General features: G+C 44.3%; 3 protein-coding genes and 1 long non-coding RNA gene across 4 annotated transcripts; all 4 read left to right on the forward strand.

Moving 5' to 3' along the window:
* The first annotated feature begins 4,674 nt into the window (after positions 1-4,674).
* On the forward strand, positions 4,675-7,855 carry LOC128417436 (dispanin subfamily A member 2b-like). Its single transcript, XM_053396088.1, has 2 exons — positions 4,675-5,213; positions 7,250-7,855. The coding sequence occupies exons 1-2, from the start codon at positions 5,019-5,021 to the stop codon at positions 7,481-7,483; spliced, it is 429 nt and encodes a 142-aa protein (XP_053252063.1). The 5' UTR covers positions 4,675-5,018; the 3' UTR covers positions 7,484-7,855.
* Positions 7,856-11,921: 4,066 nt separating this feature from the next.
* Positions 11,922-16,970, forward strand: LOC128417441 (dispanin subfamily A member 2b-like). Its single transcript, XM_053396118.1, has 2 exons — positions 11,922-12,199; positions 16,258-16,970. Exons 1-2 carry the CDS (start codon positions 12,002-12,004, stop codon positions 16,441-16,443), a joined length of 384 nt encoding a protein of 127 aa, XP_053252093.1. The 5' UTR covers positions 11,922-12,001; the 3' UTR covers positions 16,444-16,970.
* A 2,198-nt stretch (positions 16,971-19,168) lies between these two features.
* On the forward strand, positions 19,169-21,226 carry LOC128417447 (dispanin subfamily A member 2b-like). The gene is made up of 2 exons (XM_053396130.1): positions 19,169-19,592; positions 20,572-21,226. Exons 1-2 carry the CDS (start codon positions 19,392-19,394, stop codon positions 20,713-20,715), a joined length of 345 nt encoding a protein of 114 aa, XP_053252105.1. The 5' UTR covers positions 19,169-19,391; the 3' UTR covers positions 20,716-21,226.
* A 2,191-nt stretch (positions 21,227-23,417) lies between these two features.
* LOC128417457 (uncharacterized) lies at positions 23,418-25,996 on the forward strand. Its single transcript, XR_008331466.1, has 2 exons — positions 23,418-23,677; positions 25,322-25,996. It is a non-coding gene; the product is annotated as an uncharacterized LOC128417457 (long non-coding RNA).
* The last annotated feature ends 1,809 nt before the right edge of the window (positions 25,997-27,805 follow it).

Here is a 27,805-nt window from a genome sequence, read left to right on the forward strand (position 1 = left end):
CTTGCTTGCTTGCTTGCTTGCTCTTTCTTTCTTTCTTTCTTTCTTTCTAAAAAAGAAATAGCTGTGTGTGTGTGTGTGTGTGTGTGTGAGAGAGAGAGAGAGAGAGAGAGAGTGAAGGCCAGTCTGGGACTTAGCAGACCCTCAACTGGCAATGAAAGCTTGTTTTCCTCTAAGTGGAATCTCTGGAGAGTTGAGAACTCATACTTTCCAAGTGCCTCATTGAGGTGAATACATGGCTGACACAGGATTAATCAAGATAGGTTTCTCTCTTTTTGAAGCTCAAATTGAAATGCTGTGATGATACACTTAGGCTCAAATGTTTCATGTAGCTTCTTTGGCCCATTAAGGTCTGCATTAAAAATGTCATACAGACTACTTCTGCTAGCTCAGCCTCTATTGTAACATTGAGAACTTCATGTGATTTGTCAGGAAAAGGTTCTCTGTGTTCCAAAATTATTTCCGACATATTAGAAATATTGGTTGCTCCTCTGTGGAGAGTGGAAGTAGGGTCAGGGGGGTGTCTTTGGCAGTGGGAGAAGAAATAGGTATGCTCGATCAGGGTCTGGGGTTCTAAGGGAGCCTGGAATACTTCGCTGGTTTTTAAGCAGAGGTTGGATGGACATCTGTCATGTATGATTTAGTTGAGATTTCTGCATTGCATGGGGTTGAACTAGATGGCCCTCCGGACTAGATTACCCACAATAAAACAGAACACCATCTAAGCAGTGCAAAAGAACATGACAATTAATCCAGACTCTCTAAAGCAGTCCACTTCCACACTTTCTTATGGGATACAAGCCCACATGAACCATGTTTGACATTCCCTTCCTGCTTGAGACCATAAAATTGGTATAAATGATATATTAGAAACCTTGTTGATCTCAGCTTTTAAGATCTATCAAATTGCAATTATTGTCCCCCATTTATATAGCTTTTAGGTATTTATCATGAAACCAAAGTACCAAACAAGGACAGGAAGTTTTGAAGAAGCTACCACAGCTGCTGCCAGTGTAGAGCTGAATTTAACAGATGAACAAAGGACACCACTGTACAGCCCCTTGAAACTGAAAAAAGCATACCACAGAGTGTTGTCATAAGTTCAGATGGAAAAGGTCAGTCTATCTGCTTTCTCACAAATGAAATTTCTGGGTTTCTCTTCTTTCCCCATAGCTCACAAAACAAGAACAGCTTTGATGGCAGAAATTCTGTCAGTTTCACAGACTGCAGCACATTTATTATACTAGCCAAAGTTCAGAAGTAGTCAAAGTTCAGAAGCCTGGGCTTCTGAAAGATTGTGTTTCATTAGTTTCTACTTAGTCTCCTAGAATAAGGGTGCAATCCTGTACTCAGGATCTGCTGGTTGAGGAGCTGTGTTGGAAGCTCCACCAGCAGTGAAAGCAAATGGGATGGGGTGGGATGGGGGTAGAGCACGCTCATTCTAAGACATTACCCCTCCACATATTTGTTAACTGACTACATCCTGCTAAGATTCAGAGCCAATCTGAAAGCAGCATCTATTATGTTTTTCAGATCATCTGTAATCACAAACACACACATTATTTAGTGTAGGACTCAACGTGTCATATATCAGAATTATTCCAGGAATAGAAAAACTACAAAAACCAAGGGTGTTCTTCTGCCAATGCAACGGTTTGACATCACCCCCCAGAGGAGTCTCTCAAGACAAACGGTTGCCAACAACAACATTAATCTTCCCACTATTATAATCTCAGGAAACAGCCACTGCCCTTTCCTTTGCTCCGATTGTCCTTTTCCTGCAAGACTAGTACTGGGCTGACCACAGCTACTGTAGGAGATGTAGCACTGCACTGGAGACAGGGTGCTTACCGTATTTTTCGCTCCACAAGACACATCTGACCATAAGACGCACCTAGTTTTTAGAGGGGGAATGCAAGAAAAAAAATATTCTTTAAAGGGAGCACTGAGCAGAGCCTGTATGCATCCCAGGCATACAGTGCTCCCTTTCACGAGCCACGTGGAGCATGTGTCACTGACAGGTTGCCCTTCTCCCTCCTCGGGGAAAAGCCCCCAAGAGCCACACACACGCTCTGCTTGGCTCTTTAAAGGGAGCGCAGCTCTTGCTGGAGGTGGGGGAAGGGACAGAGCGCGGCTAAGCCAGAAGCTAGAACAGCGAGAGGGAGCGCTGCACAGCAATCCCTCTCGCTGTTCTGGCTTCTGGGATAGCTGAGCAGCCTGCATTCGCTCCATAAGATGCACATACATTTCCCCTTACTTTTTAGGAGGGAAACAGTGCGTCTTATAGAGCGAAAAATACGGTAACCCTTTTCTCCCATGCAATTTCCCCAAACCTTTTTTATATCTGCAGTGGGGGTTGGGGAGAAACATAGGCACAATATGTGTATCTGCTGTTCTTGTGGGGTGGTGGTGCAAAAAGACAGTAATACCTTCCCCCCTCCTTTACTGTTGTGCAGAAGAGGAAATTTCAGTTTGTAATGTCAGTTGAAACTCTCTCTTCTATACAACTATTAAAGGTACAAGCACCATTTCTTTTGCACTGGGCTACCCTAATTTCTTCCACTGCAAAGCTAAAAACATTTTCTTCAGGGTGATTCAGATTGGTCTTCTCTAAACATGGTGCTTTGAGGAAAATCAGTCCCACACACCTCAATAATTAAGATCACATCTTCACATCAGTTGAGAGATATGATCATGAATCTACCATGTCTTGTGTGGTTTGGTCATCAGGAGAATTCTTCACTGTAGTCCTGCCCTGGTGTTTTGCTTTGTAGCCTTTCAGCTGCTGCTGGAAAACGTTCTGCTTTATAAACATTTCTCAGTTTTTATGATTATCTAAGGAAGTAAAGAACTGAACTCTGAACCAAGTAAATGTTTCTTTATTGAATCAGGCTAAAAAATATTTTCATGTGTACTCAGATTGTAGAAAAGAGCAAGCCTATTCAGGCTTGGGTAGCTAGTTTCTAGATGTTTATTTTCTAATGCAGAGTTCTCAGCACTGGGAGTAAAGTAACCTCTATAAAATATGAGCCTGCTTAAGCCCAGGACAAAGAAGCAGGAAAAAGGAAATATGCCTAATTGTGACAAATGTCAAAAGAGGTTCCAAATTAGATCTGAAATCTGAGTACTCCATAGACATGTTACAACAAGAAGAAATTATCAGTATAACTATCTGACGTTCAGAAGACATCTGAAAGCATCCCTGTTTAGGGAAGTTTTTAACGTTTGATGTTTTATTGTGCTTTTAATTCTGTTGGGAGCTACCCAAAGTGGCTGGGGTATAAATAAATTATTATTATTATTATTAGCAAAAGTTTGTCAACCGCCAAGTGGATATAGATAAATCAATAGGGCAAGAGAAAGGGACTTTTAACTAGATAATTAAAGCTGGGCAAAGCAGGAATAGTGTCATACGAGTGGGGTTTTTTTCTAAAAAAAAATGTTTAGGGGCACTCCCATTTTCCTACTCATATTGAAATACTGCCCCTTAATGTGGCCAAACTTAGATTCACAAAACGTTTAGGGGTATGTGTACCCCTGCGTCCCCCAGAAAAAAAGCCCTGAATACAACCTGTTTCCTGGACCAGGCAACTGCATCTCTACAACAAACTGAAGTTTCAACAGGTCAGGTTTTTGGGTTGCTATGTGTCAGGCAGGGAAAATACATAATATATTTTCTATAGGAACATAAAGGTGTAATACTATGTGTGCCTAAGTATACAAATACAGCATTCAGTTAACTTTTACTCAGAGGAGATTTGTGGAAATTAATGGACCTAAGTTAGTCATGGCCATTAATTTCAAAGGGTCTACTAGGAGTAAAAGTTAGCTGAATGCAACTCTTTACTAAATGAACTGTACCCGTCCCCTTTTGGTACTGAACAAAAAAATTGTTGACAAGATTATTTTAGTGGGGTTTTTTTAAGAAGCTGGACTAGCTGCCTTTCTCGTATACTTGGTCATTTGTCAGACCAGGGGCATACTCAGGATTTGAGGGGGGCAGGCTTTATGGTGGGGGGGCAGAACCAAGTTATCTGCGAGGCAATTGGCCAGTTGGTTAAGTATTTTTATTTATTTACTTGATTTAGCCTGCCCCCCCCCCCCGCTACGCCCATGTGTCAGACCCTTTAGCTCCTCTTTTTGAAAGTAAAAGCAGGGTACAAGCGTTGAAATGAAACAATGCAGTGATAGGCCTGTCTCCAGGGCCGGATTTAGGTTTGATGAAGCCCTAAGCTAGTGAAAGTAATGGCGCCCTTTATATGTCCAGCTGTCCTTTGTCAACAACAAATTGCCGTTGTTTTTTGTGCTGAATATATTCTATATGGTAATTTTAGGGAGCAGACCAGCAGGCAGGGCCCATTACTTACATCATAGGAGCCTACACAACACAAAACACTGTTGCTATATGTAGGTTTTATTTTATTTGGTTTTCATCTTATATTTTGGAACTGTACATCCAGGTTTTTTCAACCTTTAAATTTTCTGGGAGCCCCCAAGAGAGTGGGGCCCTAAGCTATAGCTTGTTTAGCTTATACCTAAATGCGGCACTGCCTGTCTCATAGGAATATAATTCCCCCTTTACTTTCTGACGGTAGTTCTCAACTCCCCCACTTTTTTTTTTAAACACTACGCTAAAAGCTTGCTGGCGAATTACCAGTGTGTGAGATACACGGCGGTTCCTTTTCTTTAGGCTGCTGCTAGACAGCGGGCGGGATAAGAACTCGAGCCTCCCCAGGCCGCGTGGCCCAGGACCGCCGCTGAGCTTTCCCTGCGGCTCTGGGAACAAACCCGCCTTCCCTCCCGCGCCCTCCAGGGATATACTGCATATCCATTGCCCTGTTCGCCCTGCTCCGCTCCCGTTTCCGACGAGCAGGACAGAGGCCCCAGCTTCGTGCGCCAGAGGCCGCTTCTGACAAATCAGAGGCCGAGGAGACCCTCCCTCACCCTCACGGGCGGCGGGATCCTCTTCCTCCTCCTCTTGCTCAGCAGCCTCCCGCCAGCACTAGCAGCTCTCGGCCACCATGGAGCTGGAAAGTGCCATGGACGTCAACTTGAGGCCCTACAGCGTCGAGATGATCGGCGGCGACACCATCACGATCTGCCCTTACCCGTTCGTCGTCGAGCAGCCCAAGGACTACGTGCTCTGGTCGCTGTACAACTTCTCCTTCATGAACGCCTGCTGCCTGGGCTTCGCGGCCCTCGTCTACTCCATCAAGGTGAAGGCGCCAAGAAAAGGCGGGAAAGCTCCGCCAGTAAATCCTCCGGCCGTGTTCCTTCCTCACCCCTCACTTTAGTGTCCGCCGACGGCCCCCCCCACCTCAAAATGGCTGGGCAATATTTTTGTCTGGCCCAGAATATATTGTACACCCCTTGCTTCGTTTCCTGCCCTTGCTAGGACAACCCCTCGCTTTCCTCCTAGCGTTGCCCTTTCCAAGCAGCCTTTGTACTTTTCTCAGCAACTCTGGGAAAGTAGAAATCCAACAGCTGTGGCTCCCTGGTTCCCTTTGTGGTGAGAAAAGCCTCACCTGTTGGATTTCTGCCAGTTTGTTGTTGTTTAGTCGTGTCAGACTCTTCGTGACCCCATGGACCAGGTATAAACCCCTATCTGGAATGTGTTAAACTCTCAAAGTTCATCCCTGTGCGCTTTCCAAGGAATTTCCCCACACACACACCCCCAAAGACATTCAAAGCTGTGGATTCATTGTGGAAAGTTCCCCATCTCCTGTAATTCCATATCCACTATAGAAGACATACTTTTCTTTTTTTATCATTTTTCTACTAAAAAATTAGGTGTGGAGAAAATATTTAGAGGCACATGGCCTGTTTTGCTTGAAAGTATTAGGATTCAGCAGTATAAATTACTCAGTGACACTGAAGCAGTAGGCAAGGCTATTTTCATGTTCTCTAGCTTTGAGATGGATGAGTTTCAGAATACAACTCATTCGTGTGTGTATGGGGAGAGAGTTATATTAATAGGATTTTTGGTACATTTGAGAAGAAAATGCCCTCCAATCCCTCTTACCATCTTAGTTATTAAGATACAGTCTTGGGCACCGTTTGGGGATTGATAGTTAATGTCTGCAGGGGTCTCCAGCTGTGGCACCTGTGGGCACAGTGACACCTTTGAAGTATTTTCTGGTGCCTTCAACACCCCTGAGGCTCTTCCCGCTTACTGCCTCCTTCATCTTAAGGTGGTAGTGTGATGGTGAGGGTTACTGTTTTCTCCCATGAAAGTACCTTTGAAGGAGAAAATTGGAAGCTTGACACTCTCACTTCCTCTTTCAGCTGTACTGTAAAGTATGTGTTTTTTCAAGGCTCAGGGTAATTTTACTAGATTCAACTTTTACAGAGATCCCTTGGGAAAGTGAGGTGTGTGCATTGTTTGTGTGCGTATCTGTGTTTTGCGAAAGTGGGAAGTGAGAACAGATGGTCTTGAAATGGTATAATTTGTTTCTAGGTTCCACTTCCAACAACGATCCCCTTGTTTCCTTTGACTAAACTGTAAAGATCACAGATCCAGTGGTCTCTGGATCGGAGACACATAATCTTATAGATCTCAACTTTTAATTCTTTATTTTTTTACAAGGAATCTCCTTAAAACCACCATCAAATCATCGGTCACCTCTGTGTCCATAGCCTGAGATTTGTGGGTGGTTTTGTTGTCATCCTATGCAAAAATCATGAGGCTCCGTGTTTTAAATAAATGTTTTTTGAGGTAATAGGAAGCAACACACCTGTGATTGTTACTCTTCAGTCTGTCAGTGTAAGCTTTAATCATGGGGGTTGGGGTGTGTGTGGCTTGTATAAAATCATGCACATTCAAGAGGATCCATTTAAAATTTACTGGATCTGATTTTTGCTCATGGAAAAGTAAAGTGAATTTGAAGGTGGGCACATGTGCTTCTGTCTGTCTTGGGAGAGAGGAAAACAGGAGTTGGTTCTTATTACAGTCCCCACATTCCAAATACTTCCTTGGGCCTAGAAGGGTTGGTGGGCTCTTATTAAAAGAATATGAATGAAGACAGATGATGCTGAGGCTAGAATAGGATGCAACCTTTTGGGAAGCAGGAACTTTCATTTTGCACAATCCTTTGGTCACTAATAGCACTGAACAGGAAACTGTAGATTTGATTATGATTACACAACAGCCATGGAAAGTCCATTTGAGCTTTAGGTGTTGTAACCATGTGTAAATTTTTCCAATGTTAATTCTCATTTGTTTGTTTGTTTGAAAAAATTCTCTCCCCTGCAGGCAAGGGATTGTAAAGTCGCTGGAAATGCTGAAGATGCAACTAGATATGGCAAGAGAGCCAAGATTCTGAATATCGTTGCAATAGTTCTGGGTGTCTTGTTGTTCCTTTTGCTCTGTGGCTTGATTGCCAGTGTTTTAATAGCTTTACAAGAAAGAGTCCAGAAGTTGTTTAATGAATACAAAACGAACATGGGGGATGTTTTTGGATCAGGGAGTGGATCTGGGGCATCCTAAACAAATCTTTAAGCACTTGCTATCTTTTCTTCTGCTTGTGAAAGTGCCTGCCCTGCTCGTTCATTTGCCAAGGCATGAGACCTTATGCAAAGCAGTACTACTCGCATTTATGAAGATGTACTGCCACTGATTGCCTACCATCCAGTTTGAGATGTTTATTGAAAAAAATGCAATGCTTTTATGAACGGTGATTTCTCTGTCCCAAGCTCTGGATTTGCAGCATTTCCAGTTCTGTTACTCATGGGAAGTGCCATATTCATTTGGTTTTTCAGTATTTTGGCAAGTCTCCAATTCAGTATGTGTATTAGAGCTTTCCTTTATTGAAATTTTACATTTGATGTGAATTCTAAGAAAATAAAACATATTTTGTTATTCTGTGTAAAGTTACTCTGTTAATCACCCAGTAGAGGGGCATCTTTTCCAACTGGCAGTTTGTTGAGCTCCACCAAGACACAGCCAGCTCCTCTTCCAATGTTGACAACCTTGGCTGTCTCCTCCATTGAAAATGAGGCTTTCACACTACTTCCCACGGCCTGTGGAATTGGACGGAGCTCTGGCAGGAAGAAAGAGAATGCCAAACAGTGAAGCAACAACAGTGTAGTGTGGCTGGCTTTGCTGCTCATTTGGTTTTTCCGCTTGTTCACTTGTCCAGGTAAGAGGGTACTGCTAGTTTGGCCCAGCTCAGATAACTTGTTTCTTGTGGAAATCCAGCCCAGGACTAGAGAAGGATGAGAGAGGAAAAGCTTTTAATCACCCCTTCTCTGTCTCCCTCTGACTACACAATGTTGTCCAGATGGGGAAGCTTGCACACTTGACATGTGAAGGGGGTGGGACAAAAGGAGTTACTCAGAAATCCAGCAAAGATGAGGATATCAAAGTTTTGGTGCTGGCATGTGGCTGGAAAACGTGGATGAAGAGATGGACAGAGGAGATTATAGGGTTGGATGGGAAGGTGAGAAGGGGGGCACACTAGAACACAATCTATTTGGGAACTGTTTGAATACAGTCCACTCTCTTTTTTTGGAAATTATTCTCTTTATTTCTGCGAGGCCAAGAGATGGGTCTTGTCGTCTGGACATCCATGCACACTGCCCAGGCTTCTGTCCTGGGGAGGTTACTTCAGTGCTGCTAACACAGCGGTTTGACTTCATCCTCAGAGGCACACTCCATTGTCTCTTGAGAAAGACAACAAGAACAAGAGTACCTAGGAAGCTAGTGTTGAGTGTGAAAAATGGGATCTTTATTCCCTCTATATTAATTTGCTTGAATGAGAAAAGGGATCATTAAATTTTAAATCAGTTTTCCACAATCTTTCCCAATCTTCAAATATATTATGGCCTATGTCTTGTGCCCATTTAATCATAACTGATTTCACCTCCTCATCTTTTGTTTCCTATTCTAGCAGAATACTATATGCGCCTTTCAGCAACTTTACTTTCCCTTCCAGAACTTCCTTCTGAAATCTAGATGTCGTGTAACTGAATCCTTTCTTATTGTCTTCTTTGTAAATCTCATGTAATTGCCAATAGTGTAACCAACTCCGAAAATGCTCTTTTATTTCCTCATAGTCTCTTAATTTCCATTTTCCTTCTTGGTCCTTTAACAAGTCAACATACATGAGCCACTTTCCTTTCTTTCCAAGTAGTTTGAGCAGTAAAGCTTCATGTGGTGAAAGCCACCAAGGGGTCTTGTGTTCTAGTAAAGTGCAGCTTTACTTCTTACACTTTCCCATTCAGCTAACGTTAAAACAAAAGCAATAAAACTGTATTAATATACTATAAAGAATTAAATGAATTATTCCAGAGAAAGCAATTCAGTTAGTTACTAGCTACATTTAATTCCCAGCATAAAATAAATTATATCTACAGTGGAAAGTCCAGAATTCTCAAGTAGTATTCCAGATAAGAAACAAAAAGTCCAACACTTTCAAACAAAAGTTATAGTTCTATAAGTAAAATTAGTATTACCAAGGGGCAAAAGAAAAAAATTAAATTAGGAAGGATATAAGTAATAGAAGTCTAGTCATGGGTGTAGCCCAGGGCATTTTTTTCCAGCCAGAACACACTGGCAGACCCTGGATGGAAGTTGGCGCGCCACATGTTTTTGGCACTTTTTAAGGTAGCCCGATGTGGAGCATATTTTTGGTGCCCCCCCCCCAAAAAAATGTTCAACAACTTTGGCACTGCCACCCTTAAATCAAGTAAAGAAAAACACATAACTAACTGACCAACTGCATCACAGATAGCTCGGTTCTGTGCCCCCCAATTTAAATTCTGGCTACACTCATGAGTCTAGTCAGAGTTTAGGGCAAGATCTGTGAAAATGGACCTTGGAAGGAAGTAGTTTGTGACAGATTCTTGGCCATGGAAACAGAAAAGCTGCAAAATTAAGAAAAGCGTGAAGAACTTAGATGGAAAATCAAAGAAGACATTGGTCAACATCAGAACCCCCAACAAATAGGGGAAACTGTGTCTGAGAGTGTGTGAAAACGTACTTGGAAGCAAATAATTCCTCCCCTGAAAGGATTCAGTGTCCATGAATGTTATCTTCTCCGTATCTTATAAAGATAGCTTTATAAAACTCATTTTACGTTGGTATTTTACTCCTTCCAAGTTAAATAGAATTAACTCAAATTTGCTTATCATGTGTTGGAAGAAAGTGTGGTGAAAAATGAACTTTTTATCATATACAGTGGTCTTGTAAAGAAACATTTAACGTTTGGTCTGAAGTTTTCAATGTGATGGGGGAAAATAACTAATCAAAAAACGCAAGCCAATTGTCTTCATTGTTAATTTTTGATGATTCCTCACAAACTATTTTCTTTAAATATTTAATAATGATTTGTATTGTGGCAGACAGAAAAGTAAAAGCAGAACACTGGAAACAATATTCCATATTTACTGAATCTATGGTATAAGAAACTTTGGCAAATCGCGTTAATGGAAAACCTGGCTTTTAAATAGAAAGCACAAAGGAAATGACCAGAAGCAGTCAAGATTTACACCACATGGTAAAAGTTTATTGAACTTATGGCCTCACTCCAGTAGCTCACTTCATCTTCCTTCAACACACGGAATTGTGCCGATAATTACTTTTGTCTGCTCAGAAATCGCACGACAGAACTGACCATGATCTGTATAACGTATGTTACGATATGCTCTGATCTTCCTTCCTGTTTTTTCCTGACATGCTGTCTACCTTCTCCCATACCTTTCTTTTGTTTCGTCGTCATCGTTATGCTGTTACTTTATGGTTATACGTATATGCACTACCTAAAACGTTTAAACCTCATTAAACACATCACGGAAGAAAGAAGGGTATATAGTATAGTATGCACGCAGCCATAGTAAAGACAGCTCACCAATCTTTGATGGGGGAGGGAAGGGCGGCTCTGTAAACAATGTTTTTGTTTAATGTTAAAACCAATCCTGGAATTGAAAAATGCCGCGCGGAAAAGCAAATACTACTAAATGACCAGGCGGAAACCTAACTTGACAAATACTAGATTCAGGTAGGTATCCGTGTTGGTCTGATGCAGTCGATATATAAATTTTAAAAAAGTCCAGTGGCACCTTAGAAACCCACAAAGTTTGTTCTTGGTATAAGCTTTCGTGTGCCACTGGACAATTTTTTTTAAAAAAAATTATATATATATTGACAAATACTGCCCAGTGCCCAACCATTCTTGGAAGGATTCAAGCGTCACTAAACTTGAAATCTGGGAATAAAAGGAATACTGGAATTAGGCAGCCGAAATCTGACCTTCCTGAATCAAAACGCAAAGCAGCATCATGATTCTCTCGCCAGCCTGGCGTTCCCTTCCCATCACGAGGCTATTTTACCTTTGGGAGAAAAGCCACAGCGCCCGGAGTTAGAGCACTAATGCAGGAGAGAAGAAAGCAACTTCCGAGTTTTGTTCACCGCTCGCCTCCTAATTCTGAGTCCACCGCTTAGACAGCAGGCTCTCCCCTCTCCCCAAAAAGCTTTCCCGCCCACCCCCAGGGGCTCCCCAAGCCTTTGGCCACCGCATATTAAAGTCTCACGTGGCGCGGATGACACTTGTTGAAAACCTACAGAGATTTCGTTTTGACTCTGAATACAACGCCAGCACTAAGCTCAAGAAGAAAAAGCGAAGAGGGTATTTGGAGAGGGGGTGCAATAGTACAGGATCCCAAACCGAGGGGTGCACATCGCCACCCGATCGTTGAATAAAAGGAATCGGGCTCCGTTCCCTCCTTGATCCCCGTTTCTGCCGCGCGAAACTTGTTGCAGCTGGAAGAAAGTGGTTTCGAAGCGGGCCTTGGCGAAGCCCCCGGGGGCAGCGCCGCCTCCCACTGCGAGGATTTCGCTCCCCCACCCACTGCGCTCCTTCCGTTTCGTTTCCAGCGAGTCTGGGGGCCAGATTCAGCCCCTGGGCGCGTCCTGCCCAATCAGAGCGCGAGAGCCGCGCCCAGCCCCGGGCAGATTCCAGCCGCGCGCCCTGCGCTCGCCGTCGCCACTCGCTGGGGACCTCTCACCATGCAGACCGCTCCGCACCACCCCGTCGCCATCCATATGCAGCCTCACGACGGCAAGGAGTCGGACGCGCCGCCGTACCCCTACGCCAGAGCGGCCACGGGCCCGCAACCCAATGACTACGTGCTGTGGTCCCTGTTCAGCTTCTCGTTCCTGAACGCCTGCTGCCTCGGCTTCGCCGCGCTCGTCTTCTCCATCAAGGTGAGGGAGCGCACGAGGGTTGCTTGACCTTCCTCTCCTCTCTGCTGCCTCCCTGCAGTATTATGGACTTCTCCCTTGCACCCCTTTGTGGCTGGGTTGTAGTTATTTCTTGCTCCCTCTTCCGCCTAGCCTGGAGCACTCCCCTGCTTTGCTGGGACAGCCCTCTTTATTTCTTCTGCCTCCCTCTTTAGCCGCTTTTGGCCACTTTCTTGGCCAGCTTTATACCTTAATCAGGTCCCGCCCCCCCCAGACAAGTAGAAATTCAACAGGTGCAGCGTCTCTACAACAACCTGCTTTCTGAAATGCATCACCTGTTGAATTTCTGCCTGCCATGAAGCTCTTATGTAGGCATGACCTTCGCTCCCCCCCCCACAAAATGTGTTGATCGTAAGCTAACTCTTAAAGTATTTTCCACCACACCCATTCCCAAGGAAGTTTTAATTCCCGTTACCTCATCTAGCTATGGTTTCATTAAGAGAACTGGATAATTGTAGGATGGAAAATCACAGGTTGATGTTTACTACTCATTAGCAGACATTTGCTGCACTCAGAGCTCTAAAACAATGGATGTGCTTGGCACTTCTTCTTTTATTAATAATTAAGTATTAAATATATGAGCATATTCACTACTGTTATTTTCTAGCCGTTTGGAATCTGATGTTCTGTACAGCACAGTTTGAGCATAAATCTTCCAACAGCAAAAACGAACAAACCATCAACTTTAGTTCTTAAGACTGTAATATGATGTCAGCAATTCCCTTACACTGGTAGCATATTGCTTTAAGACAGAAAGAAAAGAACATCACAAAATTAAAAGCACAGCATACGAGTAATTGTGTCTCTTACTCTCTGCAGTGTTTGTGAATGTAATGAAGGTTCCACCATTTTCCAGAGAAAGTGTCCTTGGCACGTCCAACAACATGTGCATTTGTTACATTCTAGAATAGCAATAGTAATAAATCTACTGTAGCAAAAAGGACAAAGGGGCTTTGTTGCACATGAGAAGCTAACAGTCAGATTTTGGTAGCATGAGGTTCTGTATAGGCTCTGGCTTTCTGGGAATGGCACAACACATGCTTACGATGAATGTTGAGAAATGTCATGTTGTGATTTCGTCCTTCTTGTTGTCCTTAATATTTGCCAAAATTGTTGGGTGAAAACAAACTGCCCTCGTGGCCCCTCTTTTCCACATGAAAACTGTAGGCATAATAAGTGACCATGTAGTGAGAGGTTGGGCCATATTCTGGCACCCTTATTCTGGCATCCCCAGTGGCGTAGCTAGGGCTTTTACCGCCCGGGGCAGTCACGGAGTTTGCCGCGCCTCTCCCCCCTCCGCTCTGACTGTCCTTCCCTTCTCTCCCGCTTCCCAAGGGGCAGGAAGGAGCTCAGTTCCCATCACCTCAGACTCCACACCTGCTTCTCTTTACCTGTAATGCCTCATCGTGTATGTTGTTTCTCTTGCTTCAGCCACAGACAGAGTGGCAACCCCCATCCCCAAATAGTGCATAACTGGAGCAATAAGGGAGAATGTAGTCTCTCATACCTGCATGCTGCTTCTGTGGACAGCCATAATACTGCTCAAGTACAGTGGATTTAGGTGGTGTCATAGGTGCTGCCCCCCTCACACCTGTGACAAACCCTCTCAGGCCTTTTTGTGGCCCACCACAGGCACAGGAAAGCCCAATGGGGCTTGTCATAGGAGCAGTGAGGCCCACTGCAGCAAGGCCTGGCCCCTTAAAGTTGGGTGTCTGAGTCCCATCCCAATTTTGTCAGGAGAGCTGAGGTCTACTCAGCCATAGGGAGTTGGCACTTATGGGTGGTGTGGTCAGATGAGGGCTGCAATCTTAAACCTTCTGAAGTCTAGGTAAGTGCTTCACAAAATTCCCTGTTTAAAAAATCCCTGAATTGCAGCAAGTGACACTGGAGCCCATGGGAATGGATTTTTCTTTCTGTTCTTTTAAGTCCTACTAGTCCTTTTCAGCCTGAAAGGTTCTGCGCTTAGGTAGGAATAACCAGCTGCACAGATATAGGATGGGGGACACTTGGCTTACCAGCAGTACATATTAAAAGGATCTAGGAGTTTTAGTAGACGGCAACATGAGTGAACAACATGATGGTGCGGCAGCAAAAAAAAAAAGCACAATGCGATTCTAGGCTGCATCAACAGAAGTCTAGTCTCTAGATCAAGTACCACTCCATTATGCTACGGTCAGACCACACCTGGAGTACTGTGCCCAGTTCTGGGCACCACAATTTAAGAAGCACGTTGGCCAGCTGGAACGTGTGCAGAGGAGGGCAACCAAGATGATCAAGGGTCTGGAAACTAAGCCTTATGAGAAGCGCTTGAAGGAGCTGGGTATGTTTAGCCTGGAAAAGAGGAGACTGAGAGGAGATATGATAGCCATCTTCAAATATCTTAAAGGCTGTCACATGGAAGATAGAGCAAGCTTGTTTTCTCCTGCTCTGGAAAGTAGGACTCGAACCAGTGGCTTCAAAGTACAAGAAAGGAGATTCCAACTAAACATCAGAAAAAAACGTTCTGACAGTAAGAGCTCTTTGACAGTGTAACAGACTCCCTTTGGAGGTTTTGAATTCTCCTCCCTTGGAGATTTTAAAGCAGAGGTTGGCTGGCCATCTGTCATGGATGCTTTAGTTGAGATTCCTGCATTGCAGGGGGTTGGACTAGATGACCCTCGGGTCCCTTCCAACTCTACAATACTATTAATTCTATGAGAAAGGACCCAAAAGAGGAAACTTGCTCCTCAAAGGTGTATTTCCAAGGTGAGAAGGGGTTTAAAGTAAGGCAGGAAAGACGTGGAAAGGTGGGATACTTCAAAAATGCAGTACCTTACTCAGGAAAAGAAACCCATGAATAATACCTCCATGTAGGTGCTGAAGAGCTATGGAGTGCAGAATGTGTTGCAGCCAAGAGAGAAGCAGCTCGGCACAGCTCTCCCCTCTCCACTGCCTCTGCCTCCTGGGGGCTCTGCCTGAGGGTGGCGGCACAGGCACACGCTCTCCCACCGCTGCTGCTGCTCCACAGACAGAGAGAGAAGGGGAGGGAGGGAGGGAAGGAGGAGCAGTTCAGGACATGGTGCTTTGCAGGGAATGTGGACCTGTGCCTGGAAAAAGCGGGGCAAAAGGTAAGTGTGGATAAGCCCCCAGTCTTTGCTTTTAGAATGAGCCAAATTCTATTAAAAGGCAAGGTTGTAATGTATTGCATTAGCGGTTTGTTCTCAAAATGTTTTCTAATAATGATGGAATAACTATATCAAACAAATCCACAATTATAGTTCCTCTATTCCAGGGGTGGGGGAACTTTTTTTGTTTGTTTCTGGGGGCTCTATTTTCTGTTATAGAGGTTGTTGACAGGATTGGATCTGGTCCTGGGCAGGACCAGTGACAATAAGGGGAAGGGCTACTCTTCTCTTCTCTGCACCCCCTCCTCTCCCTCCAACACTGGTTTCCGTTATGAGTTGTGGGAGGTGAAGAAACGAAATATTTATTTTCCTCCCTGTGCAGCACAGAAATGAAACTTGCTGGTAGCTCTGGGGTGGGAGGGTTTGGGGGGTGGAAATTCCCATCTGTAGACCACAGACACTTACACATTGTGCCCCACCAGCTGCAGGTGTTTTCTGTTGCATGTGAGAGAAAGTGGGTCTGTGCTTCTCTAAACAGAGGAGACTGAATCAAGAAACAGAGGTAACATGAAAGAGCAGAGCTGCTAGATCACACCCAGCCAACATCCTCCCATTTGCAAATACTGGCACAGGACTGCAAGAATTACTGAGCTCAGGCGTGTGAAGTATTGAGTGGACATTGCTAGGGAGGAACTCAGTGGAAATGGCTGCTGATAAAACAGCTACGCAATACCTAGTTGAATCCCACGCCAGAATCTTAATCTACCATGTATAATCACTGTGTTTAAAAAACCATGAAAAGTCTATAGGGGCTTTAGGTCTTCAAAGCCTATCCAAATGTATTTTCAGTGTTAATTCTCATTGTTCTTTTTAATTTTTAATTCTCTTTTCTCTCCCTCCCATACCTGCCACTTTCAGTCAAGGGATCGCAAAGTTGTTGGAGATCCTGAAGGCGCAACTACCTATGGCAAGACCTCCAAGTGCCTGAACATCGCTGCTCTGATAGTGAGCGTCATAATATTAATCATCTCCATCATCATCCTTATTACCTTCGCAGCAGCTTTCCAAGCACAAATGCAAGAGATGATGAAGAAACGCCACTAATTGTAGTGTTGGCTCAGTGGCAAATTGAGAAGGCAGAATATTTTCCCCAGCATTATAGCATTGCTTGTAAGCTTGGGCTTGCCTTTGCTTCTCTGAGTGTACTCAACCTGCTCATCCACTTGCAAGGAAGGAGGCATTCCACACAGAACCTGGTACTTATGGAGATGCAGAAAGGTCAAGGCATGTTTGCCTACAAAGATGACTACATGACCCCTAGGGTCCCTTCCAACTCCACGGTTCTATGATTCAATGAAAGATGGAGGAGAGACTCAGATGTCATCTTGAAATTCACCATCCAGTTTAAGATGCTTATTGAGAAACAAGGTTTGTTTGATGCTCTTTCTTTGTTCAAGATCTGGATTCTTGGCCTTCCTTCATCCTGTTGCTCATGAAATTTAATCATTTTAATTTTTTTATTGGTTTTCCAGTTCAACAAGTTTCTCACTCAAGATGTGTACTGCAGCTTTTCTGTATTGAAACATGAAGTCTGGGGTGAATTCTGAGCAAATAAACACATGCCTACCTTATTCTGCACCATTTGCTTCCTTGTTGGTATAAAACTTAAAACATTGAGGCTCCCCTTATGTAGGATTCTTCAATATTGTGGTTTCATGGGCCAGACTGGATGCAACTTGTAGGTTCGTGTAATATTCTGATGACTGATGATATCGTGCAATATTTTTATACATGAATAAAAAAAATTAAGCTGGGAGGTCAGTCATTTAGGGGATCCAAATATCCCTAGATCCATTAAACATTTTAATATATGGGACTACTTAATTCTCTTGGAAACATACACACGGCATCTTTTAATTAAAATGGCCCTAGGTGTAAGAATTAGCATTGCCGACTGTGTATCTTCAGCCTAGAATTAAACCACAGGGGAAAGCACACACTCTCATGACAACAGTGTACAGATGTTGCCTTCTATCTAAAAAGGTTCACCCCATGAGAGAAATGTGCATGTTGGGAGAAGCTTGCTCATTTCTTCTCTTGTATACCTCCTTAGGGGATCTTGCCTTAGTAGCTGAGAAACATTTGTGTTGTTACGCCATCAGCATATAGGCAACTCCCAATTTACGTGGGGGTAGCATTCCAAGGCATCAGATGTTTAAGTAAAATCACGTTCATTTGAAGCACCATTGAGAAAGCCTGCAAACACCCCGTTCTGCCCCTTTACGTGACATTTTTGGGTCACTTCTGGGTTCGATGCAATGCACGTGCGCACGCACATATCAGTTGCCGTAAACGGTCACTGCCTGTATATGGTGCTTTACAGAGAAGACATGTTCTTGCTCCAAGGGGCTTACAATCCTAAATGTTGCCTTCTAATGGCCTCTCCCTGTCTCAGTGCTGGCAGTCTTTCAAATTTTTAGGTGGCCTGGTGCTATGTTTATTTGTGCTTATAATTTGATGATTGCCAGATGCTGTTTCTGGTAGCAGCAGCTATCATTCCACTTTGTTAGAAAGCCTTTGAGAACTTCCCTCTTCTTTAGGGAAGGGGAAATGGTTGCCCTCCGGATGTTGGATTTTGAGATTACAGTACTAGGTATGCATCCAAAGCCAAGTGTGCACCCCGCCGCTTTGAGACAATCTTTAAACCTCTTTTGTTGACCACCAGCATTACGCTTTCCATTTTTAAGTTTGGAATAGAGTAGTTGCTTTGGAAGACGATAATCTAGCATCTGTACAACATGACCAGTCCAACGAAGTTGATGTTGAAGAATCATTGCTTCAACACTGGTGATCTTTGCTTCATCCAGTACACTGATATTAGTTCACCTCTTTCCAAGTGATGTGTACATGTGGGTCCAGAATTGGCCTCCACAGTCACGGATTCATTGTTCAAACCATGTTTATGGAAGACAATCTTATTCAGCTACGGGTGATCACCAAAGAAGAAAGAAGAACACCCCCCGCTCATGTGTATTCATGCACACACTACCAAGAGGTTTAGGAGCTCCTGCTTTAAATATATGGCATGTACACAGCCTTATTTGGGCCTCTTTATCCTGGCTTTTCACACTTGAGATGCATATTTTTAGGCCCCATCTTATTTCTGTGATTTTAAGTTGTTTCAAACTATTCACTAAATCTGTTTTAAGTGTCCCCTGCCCTGGGATATTAGGATGAAGGGTGGGTAAACAACAGGCAGAAAAATGATTAAGGGGTTCACCAAGATGCTCAGCAGTTTTCAAATGGTCTGAGAGTGGAAAGTTTGGAAATCAGTGTTGTTGACAAAGCAACATCTGGGAGATCCTTGGCCACGGCTGATCCCAGAACGGAAATGGGCGTGGAGAGCAACAGATAGCCAGAGGCTGCAGGAAAATAATAGAAGTCATTGCAGCAGCTGCTCGCCTCCCAATTCTGGGAAGCGCAAAGCGAGTCCATCGTGTGGTGAGCAGGCTCTCCCAAAAAAACTTTCCTGCCCACCCCAGGGACTCCCGAGGCATGAGGTTCTGCACCCCCTAACAAAAGCTTGCCCCCACAACAAAAATCCTGGCTACGCCCATGTCCCGAGTTGTTTGGCCACAGCATATTACGGACCCAGGTAGCGTAGATTACACTTGCTGAAAGCCTAGAGAGATTTCCTTTCCACTCTGAAGACAAGGCAGCAGGAACACCAAGTCGATAGTAAGGGATCAGAAAAGGAGGGGTGCACATCGCCACCTGCTTGTTGAATACAATAAGGGGGGTTCCGTTTCCTCCGTTTCTACTTGCTACAACTGGAAGCAGGTGGCTTCCAAGTGGGCTCAGTGTGCAATTACGTCCCCCTCGCTCCACCGCTGCGCTCCTTCGGTTTCGTCTTCTCCAAATGAGGCTCAGGGAAGCGCCCGTCCCAGTCCCAAGGCGGGACCCGCTCTCTCTCTCCCCCTCCCTCCCTCCTCTCTCCCCTCTGCTGAATCCCTTCGCCACTCGGCCGTGGGCAGCGCAGAGAACTGTACACGATGCAGAGCGCTCCACACCACCCCGTCGCCATCCACATGCAGCCCCACAGCGGATATGAGCCGAGCGCGCCGCCGTATCCCTCCTGCGCCGGAGGGGTCGCCGCCCCGCCGCCCCGGGACCATGTGCTGTGGTCCCTGTTCAGCTTCTCGTTCCTGAACGCCTGCTGCCTCGGCTTCGCGGCGCTCGTCTACTCCATCAAGGTGAGGGAGCGCACGAGGGCTGTGCGGGTCTCCTCTCTGTAGCCACTGCAGTCTTCACTTATCTCTCTCCCCGTGACTGGGTAGTATTTCTTTCTTGCTTTTATGTTTCGTTTACTGGAGCATTCACCTATCTTTGTGAGGCAGTTCTTTCTCTTTATTTTCTCTGTCTCCCATCCTAGGCTCACTACCACTTTGCGTTCCTATCTCGGCAGGCTTTATACCTCTATTCGTTCATTAGACAGGTTGAATGATGATGATGATGATATTTATACCCCACCCATCTGACTGGGTTTCCCCTGCCACTTTGGGCGGCTTACAGCATATATAAAACATAATAAATTATCAAAGTTCAACAGATGCAGGTTCCCAACGGTTTGTTTTAAGAAACACTTTACCTGTTGAATTTCTGTCCGCCATACAGCTCTAATATACATATGAGCCCTGAAAAGTGTCAACTCTTAACAAGCACTTAAAGGATTGTTCTCCACCTCCCTCTTTCCTTTCAAGTTTCCCCAGAAACCCCTGAAAGTACATTATGAAAACTTGTACACCATGCTTATAACAGGATACATCTGTAAAACGTGTTCTTATTAAGTGATCCACAAGTTAGTAGAAAAACCTTCGGAACTGGTCTTTGGTTTTCTGGAGTATTTGTGAGTCGAGGGCCCTGGCTGGTTGCTCTGGGTGAGAGTGGGGGGCAGGGACTGGGGCCAAGAAGATGGGGCAACTTATATTGAAAGTTGCTCCTATCTCTAGTCCACAGACATGTGCATCTTGCCACCATGCTGCAAGTCGTTTCTGTTGCATGTGGATTATGATTCTAACCAATGCAGTTAGTGTTGAGGAGTGTGTGTTTTGATAAGATTAGACAATCATGGAAAGTTTATTGGAGCTTTAGGCGTTCAGCATGTACAAATATATGTCCATTGTGAATTTTCATAATTAATACTGTTAAAAATTCTCTTCTCTCCCCTTTCAGTCTAGGGATTACAAAGTGCTTGGATATTCTGAAATTGCGGCTACCTATGGCAGGACCTCCAAGTGTCTGAACATCGCTGCTCTGATACTGAGCATCATATTCTTCATCGTTTTCATCATCTTCGTCGTTCGCTACAATGCATAGCAGCAATGGTGTAGATGAAGAGGAATGGCCACTGAATGTTGGCTCAGTGGCAAAGTGTGTGCAGAATATTTTCCCCAGCGTTATAGCACTTCTTGTAAGCTTTTGTTGACTTTTCTTCTCTGAGGGTACCCACCCTACTCTTTCACTTGCAAGGAAGGAGGCATTCTACATGACACCTGGTACATCCTGCATTTCTGGAGATATAAAGGTCTCAGCACTGTTTGCCACGAAGGTGGAAGAGAGACTCTGATGTCATCTTCAACTTTGCCATCCAGTTTGAGACTTTTATTGAGAAAATAAAGTGTTTGTATGAGTGTTTTTTCTTTGTCCAAGATTCGAATTTGTGGCCTTGCCTCTTTCTGTTACTCATGAGATCTAAGCAGTATTTTTTATTATCTGTTTTCTACTTCAACAGGTTTATCACTCAAGATGTACACTGGGAGTTTTTCTTTATTGAAACATGAATTATGGGATGAATTTTGAGCAAATAAAACTAAGTCCTTATTCTGTGTGAACATTTTCTTGATAAAATCATTGAACATTTTTCAGGATCTAAAACATTGAGACTCCCCTTTGTATAGTTCTCCAGCATTAATGCTTTACAGGCCTACATGCATACATTATCATGACTTTTAAATGAATAAATAAATAAATAGGGGGGAAATTAACTGGGGGACCATTAATTTAATGGAACCAAATGAAAGAGCATGATTTTGTATGTATGGTAACTAAAAGGGTGTCAGATGTAAGAAATCATTCTTCTGTGTACTTTCAGCCTAGAATTAAACCACTAAAGAAAGCACATTTCTTCTTCTTTGGTGATTGCTTGTAGCCAAGAAAGATTGTCTTCCATGAAAACGGTCTTAATAGTGAGTCTGTAAGTGACTGGGAGGCCAATTCTGGATCCACACGTCCTTCCACAGTGGGGACATAGGTTTCCTGGAGGGAGTTGATCACAGTAAGGGTTTGCCAAACATGCCTTCTTCTTACCTCGTTTCTCCTTCTTTCTCTGGGTTTGTGCTGCTTCAAAGTCCATAACACCTTTGGTAAAGGCTGCTCTCCAGCTGGAGTGCTCACCACAGGCCAGAGTTTCCCAGTTATCAGTGCTTATGTTACATTTTTTTAGATTTGCCTTGAGAGCGTCTTTAAACCTCTTTTGTTGTCCACCAGTATTTCGCTTTCCATTCTTGAGTTGGGAATAGAGCAGTTGCTTTGGAAGACAATAATAAGGCACCCAAACAACATGACCAGTCCAACAAAGTTGATGTTGAAGAATCATTGATTCCACACTGGTGATCTTTGCTTCTTCCAGTACACTGATATTCGTTTGCCTGTCTTCTCAAGTGATGTGTAAAAATTTTCTGAGACACCATTGATGGAATCTTTCGAGGACTTGGAAATGGCATTAATAAGTGGTCCATGTTTCATAAGTGTACAGTAAAGTTGGTCCCGGTCCTCAAACACTCTGTGCTTCAATTGAGAGAAAGTTGCGCTTGCAGAGCTCAGGTGATGCTGGATTCCGGCATCAATGTCAGTCCTTGTGGAAAGATAACTGCCCAGGTAGAAAAAGTGATCAACACTTTCCAATGTTACACCATTAAGTTTTCCAGTTCAACAGGTTTCTCACTCAAGATGTGTACTGCAGCTTTTCTGTATTGAAACATTAAGTCTGGGGATCACGTTCGCAACCTGAGCATCCACTGTATCTGAATAGCAGTGCCCATCAAATATTTTATGGGGGACCCTAGGAGTTGGCTCCTATACCCCCCGCCCCCTATCTTAACATGAGAATGGAGGGCAGAAGAGAGGCATGGGATAGCCATCCTTTAGCTCGAGAGTGTTATTATTACTTATTAGCCTTGATGGAGGGCCCGAATGGAATCTGTCTTTCCCACCACCCTCACCCTGGAGACTAGCAGAAATCGCTGTGTAAACCATTTATGCCGGGAAGTCTGACACGTGTCCGTCAGAAGGGGTGAGCTATCTAGTGTCTGTTTTTAAACTTGCATAGGCCGGCAGTCTGGGCCAAAACGCACAGACTGGCAGTTGCAGTTTGGGCGAACGGGGATGGGATGGGGGAAGACTATTAAAGTTCTTTGCTGTTTGGCAGACAGAACAGGAGGTGAATGAGGTTTGAGACAAGTCCTGCTTTTTCAAAGCTGTTTGTTGCTCACTATAAAGAGGAAGCCCCAGCAAACGATCTGGGAGCAGCCATTGAGAAATGATTCTCGCTGCAGCATCTGCGCAGGTGAATAAATTTAGCCTTCCTCGGAAAGAACCCGTGTCTGTCGTTATTGACTGGGAGAAATCCTGCAACAGCCTTATCACTGTACTTGCTTGTTACCTAAAAGCTCACCGGACCCTGGGTGCTTCCCTAAGTAGGGTCTCCACCCCACGCGCCACCCCACCCCCCACAGGTGAGCTGATCCTGAGCTCGCTGGCTCCAAGGAACTGTCAACATTTATTATTTTAGCGGACTTGCTGCCACCGACGCTTCGTGTTTCGGAGCAAACCGTCGGAGCACCACAGCTTCCTGCCTGCCTCTCCCTGCCTCGGAGTTTCGTTTCCTACCAAATCGGTCCCCGCTCTAACGCGCCCCCGGTCGCTTCCCTCGTGGTTTTCTCAGAATCGAAAGCGGCGGCTTCTTCTCACGCGCCGCCCAATCAGGACCCGCCCTCGGCCCGCGCCCGCCGCGCCCCATTTCGCCTCAGCGGCCGGCCGCCGCCTCCTGCTCTTGCCGCCCCGCGTCGCCATGCAGCCCGTGTCGTCGCCGGTTGCCCTCAGAGTGGCTCCGCACGACCCGTACAGGCCCCGTACGCCGCCCCCCGCGAGCCCCTACCCCTACCCAGTGGCTTGCGTCGTCGTCCAGCCCCCGCAAGACTTCGTCATCTGGTCGATGTTTAGTTTAACCTTCATGAACCACTTCTGCCTCGGTTTCGCCGCTCTCATTTTCTCCATCAAGGTGAAGCCGCCCTTCTCCCCCACCCACGAAAAAAAGGGCGGGAAAGCGCCATTATCTCACTAACCCAGTTATTTGCCCCCCGCTTCCGGTTTTCTGCCGTCCCTCAGTCTTGGCTCCTTTTCCTCCCCATGGGACTGGATAGCATTTCTGCCTCCGCTTCTTGCTTTACTCTCATTTTCTGGGGCAGACGTTATTCTTCTTCCACCCCATTCACTCAGGTCTTGGAGTGGGCCACTGACCCCTTCCCTTTCCTAGCAGCATTTGGCTTTAACAGCTCTCCCCTCATTGCCTCTGTGATGGGAGGGGATCTCTACCTGTTAAATTTCTGCCCGTCACACAGCTGTCACAGAGGCCCCTACCCCAACAGTGTTAACCCTAAACTAAAGCGTTCTCTCCCTACCCCACTTTCCAAGGAAGTTTTCATTCCCCTCACCCATGTCATCTAGCTAAGGATGGGTTGATTGATGGTGCCGATGGAACCAGGCACTGCTAGGCTGCAGGGTGGAGTCAGAGGCCTTTTAACACACCTTAGCTGCAAACAGGTGAAAAGATGGGTGCTCTATGTACTTTTCATTGCATGTGTATAAGATGGTATTTTATATATATATTGTTGTCACAAAAAGGCTTGCTCTGGAAGGCTTAAAACAAAGTGCCACCAGCTTTGTTTAACAGTCTATGAACGAAGGGCCTACAATGGCGTACAGTATAAATTCAAGCAATGTCATTAAAACAAAAATACAAAAACCAAATGGAATTAGGGAATTTCGTATTCTCTGTACTGTACCTTTCCTGTGATGCTCCCACAAACATTTCAGTAAATTATAGATCTTCTCCAGTGAGAAGGGGCCAAACTAGGCAAAATGGGCAAAAAGTTATTTTTTGGTAAAAGCTCCCTATTACCAACAGGCAATGAGGTAGATATGTTTATACTATCAAAAAAAAAGGCTGCCTCATTTATTCACCCCAAATTATAATGTACTGTGGAGAATAGAAGACATAAATGCCATTTGACCAATAGCACTTTCTAATATGTGCTGTGGTCTAAACTACTGAGCCTAGGGCTTGCTGATCAGAAGGTCGGCGGTTCGTATCCCCGTGACGGGTTGAGCTCCCGTAGCTCGGTCCCAGCTCCTGCCAACCTAGCAGTTCGAAAGCACGTCAAAGTGCAAGTAGATAAATAGGTACCGCTCTGGCAGGAAGGTAAACAGCGTTTCCGTGTGCTGCTCTGGTTTTGCCAGAAGTGGCTTAGTCATGCTGGCCAAATGACCCAGAAAAACTGTCTGCGGACAAACGCTGGCTCCCTTGGCCAGTAAAGTGAGATGAGCACCGCAACCCCAGAGTCGTTCGCGACTGGACTTAACTCTCAGGGCTCCTTTACCTTTACCTTTCATATGCGGGCAGTGTATCAGAATATAATTGCCAAGTAAATCATTAGTATTTGAAAAGAGTACTATCTCATTGCTAACAAGGATGCTGCAGTGGTAACACTGAGCAGGAAGTTCTTGGTTTGAAATGATTGCACAACAACCACAAAAAGCCCGTTTGACTTCCAGGTGTTTAAAGCATGTGCAACAATATTTCTACTGCTAATTTTCTTTATTTTTTATTAAAAATACATATTTTTTCTCTCTACCTCTGCTTCAGTCAAGGGATTGTAAAGTCATGGGAGATAATGAAGGTGCAGCTATGCATGGCAGGAAAGCAAAGTACCTGAATATCCTTGCTTTGATAGTGGGAATCACATTCTTCGTTAGTATGGTTGCCGTGATTGCGTTTGATCCACCACCTTTCCATAGAGCAGTGAAAGCAATACTGCAGAGATACCAATGATTCAAGCTGGCTAAGTTGGAACTTGTGTGTTAAGGATATTCTGCTCCGTACTGTATTTATATCCTTTGGCTGCACTTTCTTCTGCTTTGATTATACCCACTTTGCTCTTAACACTTGCAAGGAATGAGACAGTCTAAAGAAGACAGGACATCCGGCGCATCTGAAGATATAAAGGTTTATGCTCTTCTTTGCAGCTCTACAATCCCACCTTGTTTACAAGGACTATGAAAGGTTAGGGTGATCATCCTCAACTTCTTTATCCAGTTTGTGTTTCTCAATACCAGTCTCAATGTTTGAGTGATGTTTTCTCTGTCCTAAAGTCTGGATTTGTGGCATTCCTAGTTCATGATGTTGATGGGAACCATCACTCTTTCTGTTTCATTTTTCAGGATTTTCACAAGTTTCTCAATTAAAGTGTATTAGAGCTTTCATGTATTGAAATATGAAGTCTCTGGTGAATTCTCTGCAAATAAAGGCATATCCTTCTGATTCTGTGGAAACAGTTTTCTTGTTGGTAAAAACAGTTAAAACTATTCAGGACTGAAACATTTAGGACCCCCACTGCATTTTTAAAAACATTAGTGTTTGGGTAGTTGTTTGATTCCCCTATCAGGGTGAAACTATGTATTAAACTAACGTTGCATCTTTCAACTAGAAAGGTTAATGCTTTTGAGTTTTTTAAATCTTAAGAATTTGGTTGGTAGAATGTGGCATTCAACCTTTTGGGACCCAGCATCATCATGGTCATACTGCTCATTATTTAACAGTGTTCACTTCAGTTGTAGCTGGCATACTGCTCTGATTAGAAATCAGTGTTCCTCAATCTTTTGGGCCTGGGTACATTTAGCATTGTGAAAAAGTGATGTGGGCACCACCACAAAACAGCAAGAAGGTAAAAGTAGCATCTAGCAAATAAAACATTGATCCTCTTGTATGATTATTACATGAGATGCCCTGTAAACCACTATCAAGTTAAAGCTTACATTGGTGTCTGCTGACTCTGCAGTAAAATTTAAAGACTGGTTGTTTACTACCACCATGGAACAAAAATGCACTGCAATGGCACAAAAACATGGACCCAAAGCACATGTTCTCATGAATTTTCATAATTTTTAAAACAGGTGTTCCAAACAGAATCACCATCAAATCACAGTACACATCTGTGGACACAGAGGTATTGGAGAAAATGCATTGTAAGAATCTTTAGTATTCATGCCTCCGATCAATGTTTTGTGCCATTGTGGTATTGACAAGTTCTGGATTTGTAATTTTTACTGTGTGGTGCACTGCATTGTTTTAATTTGATGGTACAAAGAAGCTGTCCCTCTGTATGGGAGGCTCCCTTCCTCATCATGTGATAGACATTTTATAATCCCCCAAAATGGTTGCTGCATGATTAGATGGAAGCTGACCTATACAGGCCACTTGGGTGTCAGTGGTGGACAGTGAGAGTCTTGCTAGCACCATGTTGAAGGATGCCTAAGTTAAGAAGATAGGACTCTGTAAAACAGATTATCTACATTTTGAAAGTTGATAGGTGCTCCTATGATGGCCTAAATAAATAAAACATTTCTGTAGTGGTTAAAAGAGGAAAAGATGCATTCTAATGGGTTCCCCAACAGCTTAGGCCATCAAATCCCATCTATACATTTTCACTGTGAAGCACATAAGATTTCATCTTTAGTTGCACAAAATTATTTTGCATATGTAAGGCTGTGCAGTATAGCTCCCATGAGATTCGTGGAGCATAGCCATTTATGGCCCTTTGGAGTTGACTGAGGGCCATAGGATTGGCCCTACTGTTAAATGGAATGAGGTTACTTCACACTGCCTATGTCCTGTGGGAGGCAGGGAGCAGCAGAGGGGGGCTGGAGGACAGAGCTAGCCTGATGCACTCTGTTCCAGTGGATACTGCCCTGTTGGCAGGTGTTTGAAGTAGGATTTAACTTCCAGTCTGTTCAGAAATCGGGTGGTCTTGGTGGTGGGAGAGTCTTGTCATAGGAATATAGGAAGCTGCCTTATATTGAGTCAGACCATTGGTCCATGTAGCTCAGTATTGTCTACACTGACCGGCAGCGGTTCTCCATGGTTTCAGGCAGGGGTCTCCCAACCTTACATGGAGATGCTGGGAACTGAACCTGGAACCTACTGCTTGCAAGGCAGACTCTTATTTGCCTTGGTTCATCTCTCACATTGTCCACAAAGGGGCTTGCAGGGTTGCAGAGATTTGAAGAGAGTTCAGAATACATGTGGAGTAAGTTGCTTGAAGAAGTGAAAAAGGCAGAAGAAACTACAATG

This window comes from Podarcis raffonei, chromosome 1 (assembly GCF_027172205.1).
Source record: "Podarcis raffonei isolate rPodRaf1 chromosome 1, rPodRaf1.pri, whole genome shotgun sequence".
In the NCBI taxonomy this organism is placed as follows: Eukaryota; Metazoa; Chordata; class Lepidosauria; order Squamata; family Lacertidae; genus Podarcis; species Podarcis raffonei.